The sequence below is a fragment of the Sander lucioperca genome, chromosome 16, assembly GCF_008315115.2.
Source record: "Sander lucioperca isolate FBNREF2018 chromosome 16, SLUC_FBN_1.2, whole genome shotgun sequence".
NCBI lineage: Eukaryota > Metazoa > Chordata > Actinopteri > Perciformes > Percidae > Sander > Sander lucioperca.
The window spans coordinates 20,922,554-20,929,413 of record NC_050188.1 but is presented as its reverse complement, the minus strand read 5'-3'; the positions used below and the strand labels follow the sequence as shown (position 1 = coordinate 20,929,413).

The window sequence follows — 6,860 nt, the reverse complement described above, 5'->3', positions numbered from 1 at the left end:
TTTAGACATCACCATCCTGCACATTGTTTCACAGGGATCTCTTTAAACTACAACTTAGTTCAAAACGAGGACTACAGTAATAATCATGTCACCAGTGAATTCAGTCACCACTTTAACAGTAACACCGGCAGCGGTACATAAACAAAAAACTTATTTTGGAAATACAAGACAGGAAACCACATAACCCGGAAACACTTTATAAATCCGACCTTCCTGCAGCCAGCATGAGCAGGACCAGAGATATACTTCAATAGTAACTTTGCCCTTCATGTGGACTAATTATTTAAACATATGAGGACGATTTCTAGAAACGGACTCTTGTTTATGTTTTCATGTTTGTCTGGCGCTCCATACATAACGTTATACCAGAAAGTGTATTAGCGTTAGCACACACCTAGTGCAATATGTCAACTGCACCAGAGGCACCAACGGGAGGAGCCGATGTCCCCGTGTCAAAACCCAGCCAGATGTTTAAGAGCTGCTGGAGCTGTCGGCTCATCTCCGGCGGGGGTTTGATCCTGTCTGGAGCTTATGTGTTCAATGCAGCCCGGAGAGTGATGCGACAAGGTGCACCTACCTCTGTTGGCACAGTGGCACAGATTACATTTGCTGCTAGTAAGTTATGCAATACTCTGACTTTTAGGTAACATTACTTGTCTTTTTAAGCAAAAAATGCACACCTGTGTTTTATCTTTCAGGTCTGGCTGCATGGGGAATTGTTATCATCGCTGACCCGGTAGGAAAAGCGCAAAGGAAGACGTGAAGCCTGCTTAGAAATTCATAACAGCATCAATAGCTAGCTCAAACATGGACTGCAAGCCAAAATTAATATACAATATATGACACAGAAGAAGCTGCTCTTGAGTCTGTAAAGCTATGTTGCGTTTGCATTATTATGACAGTAAAAAGCATCATATTTGATTATTGTTGTCATTGTATGACTAAACCAAGCAGTATTGGAAGCTTTTGATTGGTTGAATTAAAAATTAAAGAGATCATATTCTTTAAAAAGGCAATTTTATATCTGTCAACGTTACATTGTTATAAAAACACAGTTTTAAATAGTAATTTCTTATATGCATGCAATGCAAAAAACATTTAATTCATACTTTATCACGACTGAGTGAGTATTGACAATACTACAATTAAATATAAACCCAATTTGAGTCATCTGGTTGATTTTAAGCAGACAAAACAAACCTATTGCATTATGACAACATTAAATAAAGGGGAATGCAGTGTAAGTTAAGACATTTGCTCAGAGCCGTCCTGATTCCTAAGAGAATGATGCGGCATAGGGCCTCACGACAACCACATAAACTTTAGAAATATATACGATTTAATTTAATTTCGTCATCCCACATATAGTTGATATGGAATGTCTCAATTGTGTGGTATTAAATAACTAGCATGGCAAAATGAGTCCCCCACCCATTGGAATACTTTCTTATTTGTCAGTCTCTGCATCAAACTCACTTGTCTCCACAAAGAAAGATCAATCACTTGTAGAAAAGAGACTTGTTCTTACTAGATAAACAGGAACATTTTAAAATAATCTTCAGTACTGGAATGTTTTACTATACTATGAATACTTTTACAGTCTTTATTTTGGCTCTGAAACATAGCACTTTTAATACATAGTAAAAACATTTTTTGGACAGTGCAGTATACAATATATATATATATATATATATATATATATATATATATATATATATATATATATATATATATATATTACAGATGTGCTCATAAGTTTATGAACCCATGCTAAAGTTAACTAAAAAGAGGAATAAAAAAATCATTTTTTTGAAAATCCGACCCTTAAGGACACCAATTTTCTTTGTGAATGAATAATGTATCGTAAATAAATAAATGTTCTTCCTTAAAATACAGGGGGCATAAGTAAGAACACCCGTATGTTAAATTCCCATAGAGGCAGGCAGATTTTTATTTTTAAAGGCCAGTTATTTCATGGATCCAGGGTACTATGCATCCTGATAAAGTTCCTTTGGCCTTTGGAATTAAAATAGCCCACATCATCACATACTCTTCACCATACCTAGAGATTGGCATGGTTTTATTTCAGTTAGCCTAATAGCTGGTTTGACTTGCATTGAGAGATGATTTTATGGAAAGTACCCCATGCCAATCTCTAGGTATGGTGAAGAGTATGTGATGATGTGGGGCTATTTTAATTCCAAAGTCCAAAGGAACTTTATCAGGATGCATAGTATCCTGGATTCATGAAATAACTGGCCTTTAAAAATAAAAATCTGCCTGCCTCTATGGGAATTTAACATAGGGGTGTACTTACTTATACCCCCTGTATTTTAAGGAAGAACATTTATTTATTTACGATACATTATTCATTCACAATGAAAATTGGTGTCCTTAAAGGTCAGTTTTTTCCTCATTTTTTAAATTAAGGCATTAAGATCAATTTCCAAAAGATGATTTTTTTATTCCTCTTTTTACTCAACTTTAGCATGGGTTCATAAACTCAGGAGCACAACTGTATATTAATTAGTGGACTGTATATACGAAAACCTACACAGAACCTGTAAATCTTTACGAACCACAAATGCAGCAAGCAAACGCACTGAAGACAGCATACACTGTGGGTCAGTTAGTCTGAGTTACCTTTTATTAGTGTTATACTGATCTGAGCACAATTGCTCACAAGGAAGAGTTTGATAAGCATGATGCAAAAAAACATCCTAAAGTCATTTTCAGTCGCATAAAATGATCATGACATTGATTGATTTTTTTTTTTTTTTTTTAGGTTAAAGAAAAATATGAAAATAGAGTTGACAGTACATTTAGGCACACTATTAACACATACTGTACACATATATGCACAATTTTCATTATCATAGATTCATAAATACTGGGGTTAAAAAAAAGACAAGCCTTCCTGTATGGAGAGATGTACAGAAAGTTAGAAGTGACACCTCCTTCACCGTGGGAACAAATATTCCGCTCCCAGTAAGTGAGGCTACAATTCATGTCCTCCTACTCAGCCAATCAGAGTCAACCAGGGCTGCTCAGTGCAAGCAAATGAAAGCAGACGAGGGAGTTCCATCCAATGACTGCAGCAGAATGGGGCTCCGTCCAGCCAATGGGAGTGGCCCTCCCACGGTTGCTACGGTAAGTGCTTATTAGCAGTGAATCCATTGGTCACTGGCTATGGCTCTCCTGTGAGCCTATTGGATGGGGGGGGGGGGGAAATCCCTCCAGCAGTCAGTTAATAACAAAGATCTTAACCTCAACAGAACAGACTTGAATGCATAAAACACCACTTAGGAGTTAAAAAGAAGCAGTTGTTTGAGGTCGCCTCTAAACTAGCTATAGCCCAATGACCTAATCATCGGGCTGCAACACAGAAAACCCCCTACCACTGTCCAATTGATACCCAAACACAGATTCTGTATGAGTAGGCTAGGGATAAGTGTAAAATACCCCCCACACCAAAAACAAAAAAATTCAGACTTTTAAAACAAGTCCGTAAAATAAACATTGTACTTTTACAACAACGGAATGTAAAGTTGTTCGTATAAGAAGACATTTCTGGGGAAGCTTCTTTCATGTTTTCTATTATTAAAACCAAAATAATTACTTTTTTCAGAATACAATGATTCAAAATGCACATGCATTAAAGAAAAAAAATATTGCACAAAATTAAAGACATTTTTCTGAATAAAAGTGATTAGGGATATATCTCCATATCTTTATCTTGATTTCCTTGTAACGTTCAGTCGAGTGACGGAGAGCTATGTCTAGCGTGCGTCTCTTGGTCAGTATATACTGTTTATAGTTTTAAGGCTGGTTCACTAGCTCACACTGGCACAGTTTTTGACTGTATAGGGTTGCATCTTCGTGCTAAACACACACATATTCACACAAAATTCTACACGAGCCAAATACACTAGACCAGAGAGTACATTCTTTGATAGTGCGCTTGGAGAGCCAGAGCTGAGCCTCCCACAACTGTAACACACTTCAGTTTGTCCTCACAGCCTCACCTTTTAGGTCAGTAAAGGTCAACTTTGCATTCTCTTTCCTCACATGATTAAGGATATGAAGCACAGTAATGTTCAGAGTATCCCAACATCAAACCAGTGCACACACACGTATGGAACAGCATGAGCTTTGGTCATCACAGGTTATGACAGTAGCATTAAAGGGGATGTGGATCTATTCTTTGAGGATCATGGGTGGTACAGATAATGTAACTTAGAAAGAGAAAAACAACAACTCATGTCTCAAGAGAGGCTTTGAGGCAGAAAAAAATCTAAATCATCTCTTTCGACCCATATTTGTTCAGTCACATTTTAAAAACAGCGCCTTTTTAACCCAGTGCTATTGACATATATGGTTGCTATGAAAACAAATATTGTTGCATGTTTACAAGTGTGCAGCTTTTGCAGATAAAATGTCTACAGCATAAAGGTAAGTTTGACTACAGCCGAATTGCCAGGTCATTGAGATGGTAGAGAGTGCAGGCCAAAAGACAGTAGCGGGAAAGTAAGGCAAGGTGTGGGTCTATGCTATCTACTCTAGTAGTTTAAAAACAATACAGTATTTGTGGTCTGCTCTCTGGACTAGGAGTAAGCAGCATTGGCTGGCCCAGGATAAAGCTAAACACAACTAAAAAGTCCTAAAAGGAAGAGGGAAAATATCTAAACTATAAGAAAAGATCATTTTCAGTCTGGGTGCAAACTACAGGATTTATGTTTGCATGTGTGTGTGTGTGTGTGTGTGTGTGTGTCACAGAGTGAGAGGAGGAAAGAGTGTGTTGTTCATCCTTCAGTTCTGTCTTGACAGAAATAATCAGCTAGATAAGTGGAGTGTTTTCACTGAAAAGAGTGTGTGAGGAAAGTGGAAGGGCAGAAATCACACACACATACCCCAACGTTCACATCAAGCCCCACCCATTCTTAGCTCTCAAGTCTGTGTGTGTCTAGTCGGCCCATGTACTGCCGCCTCTGTCCTCTCCTGTCACCTCTTGAGAGAGGAGGATTTGAGTTTCTGGCTATATCTGTGGATGCGTGGTGAGCGGGAGTGCAGCTTGACAAAGAGCTCGGGGAATTTGTACTGGGGGAACATCGTCTCCAAGAAGCCCTCCAGGAAAACGTAGACTAGCCGACGGTTCGTGGGTTGATACTGAAACATGTCGAAGACGCGGAGTATGCCCTTTCTCGTGGTGTCCGCTCCGATGATGTGCTTCAGCTCGTCTGAGGTAGGGATAGAAATATAGTGGTCAGGAGTGTGCACAAACCCTCAAGGAAGGCAGGGGTTTTATTTTTGCCCCAAGCTCACAATGAAAGTGTAGCGAACATACCACCAAATTTACAAAATGAAAAAGGTGCAAAGAAACAGATAAAAGACAGCTACTAAAATCCTTGTGTGTCCTCTTCCTTTTCTGTTATGCTCATATACACCTCTGTGGATTTATGCTTGATCGGAAGTGTTTTCCAACAATAGGTTTCAGTTGTACAAGAGAGAGGGCCTCAAGGATGAAATGGATGAGACAGTCTCAAATGGGCCTGGGTAATGACTAGATAACGTGTGTGTGTGTGTGTGTGTGTGTGTGTGTTTTCACCTGGCATGATGCCCAGCAGACTGGTCTTGGCAGCTATTCGTGTTCTCATGCGGATGCTCTTGTCGCGACGGGGCGCCGTCTCAGCCAGAATACCGTTGGGCCAGTAGGAATCCCTATAAAGAGACAGAGCCATTAAAGGTTATTCAGAATTCTTCTGACCAATTAGAGTTACTGAAAGAAAAAGGGAGTGGTTACCTGAACTTCTTGACATAGTCTGCAACCTGCTCAGGTGAGGTCAAGTAGTCCACATGATCCACAATTTTCCTACAGAGACAAAGGAAAGATGATTCAGGTTGTGCTCTGTGTGATGCCATTTACTGCTCTTTATTTTGTGTACAAGACTTCTGATATGTTTTCTGAAGCTCTGAACATGTGTGTACTTGTGTTCAGTTTAGGTGTGTGTAAGCATCCTGTGATCTGTGAACTTTAATCCTATTATAACGTTTGCTTGCGTGGAACTGGTTCTGAAATAAAGATACTGACGTCTTAGGTCATGAGAGGTTTGTCTGAGATAGGGCTATAACTGTTTGTGTATTCGTACTGAACGGTCACAGTCCGGGGGTCACAGTCCGGAGCCGCATGCAGAATACCCCGTATGTAAATTGATGCACATAATGTGGAACCAAAGTTCACACGTATGCATTCTGCCCAAAAATCTTTAGCCTTATGCCACTAGCAACATGTAAGCACAACCAGCGGAATAGAGTGCAAGTCAGTCACACTATGGCGAGCGCAAATCAAATGCCAGAGCTGGAAGACCCTAGCCTAGAAATCTAGACGCACCCTAGCGGCAGCAAATGTAATTTGCAGCCAGGGTCAGTCTAGCAACTCTCCGTTGGCTTGCGAGCTGGAAAAACCAAATTCTGGTCAGGCCAATCACATCGTGTATAGAGTCGGTGGGTGGGCTTAACATAAGGACGGCAGAGTTGCGACGGTTCCCTGTGAATTCCCTGCTACTTGAAAACAAAGAAGATGGCTGCTGCTGCTGGCGAACAGCGGTCTTTCGAATCGGCTTTCGAATTTGAATCGGCCGCTACTCTGGAAGACTTGGAGTTAAGCACTGAAGTCATTCTTAAAAAAGGAAGATGTGTTCGGAGTTTTGCCGACCGGATACGGCAAAAGTTTAATCTATCAACTAGCGTTGCTCTGGTAAGTTTAATCTATCAACTAGCGTTGCTCTGGTTGGCTATGAGTGCAGAGGAAAGTTGAAAGACAACCCTTGGATTGAGCCCTGCCAATGGTGAGTTCCCAGACC

General features: G+C 40.0%; 2 protein-coding genes across 4 annotated transcripts in view; one reads left to right on the top strand and one right to left on the bottom strand.

Annotated features, from left to right (window-relative positions):
• Positions 1-182: 182 nt before the first annotated feature.
• dmac1 (distal membrane arm assembly complex 1) lies at positions 183-921 on the top strand. The gene is made up of 2 exons (XM_031323056.2): positions 183-615; positions 699-921. The coding sequence occupies exons 1-2, from the start codon at positions 405-407 to the stop codon at positions 761-763; spliced, it is 276 nt and encodes a 91-aa protein (XP_031178916.1). The 5' UTR covers positions 183-404; the 3' UTR covers positions 764-921.
• Positions 922-2,624: 1,703 nt separating this feature from the next.
• The window catches only part of snx13 (sorting nexin 13), a 30,210-nt gene continuing 25,974 nt past the window's right edge, over positions 2,625-6,860 (bottom strand). For all 3 annotated transcript variants that reach the window (XM_031323104.2, XM_031323105.2, XM_035993075.1), the window contains exons 23-25: positions 5,801-5,869; positions 5,606-5,718; positions 2,625-5,237 (exon numbers count right to left, since the gene is read on the bottom strand). In XM_031323104.2, the coding sequence (XP_031178964.2) occupies positions 5,002-5,237; positions 5,606-5,718; positions 5,801-5,869 (418 nt within the window). In that variant the 3' untranslated portion in view covers positions 2,625-5,001. The remainder of the gene's footprint in view (positions 5,238-5,605; positions 5,719-5,800; positions 5,870-6,860) is intronic.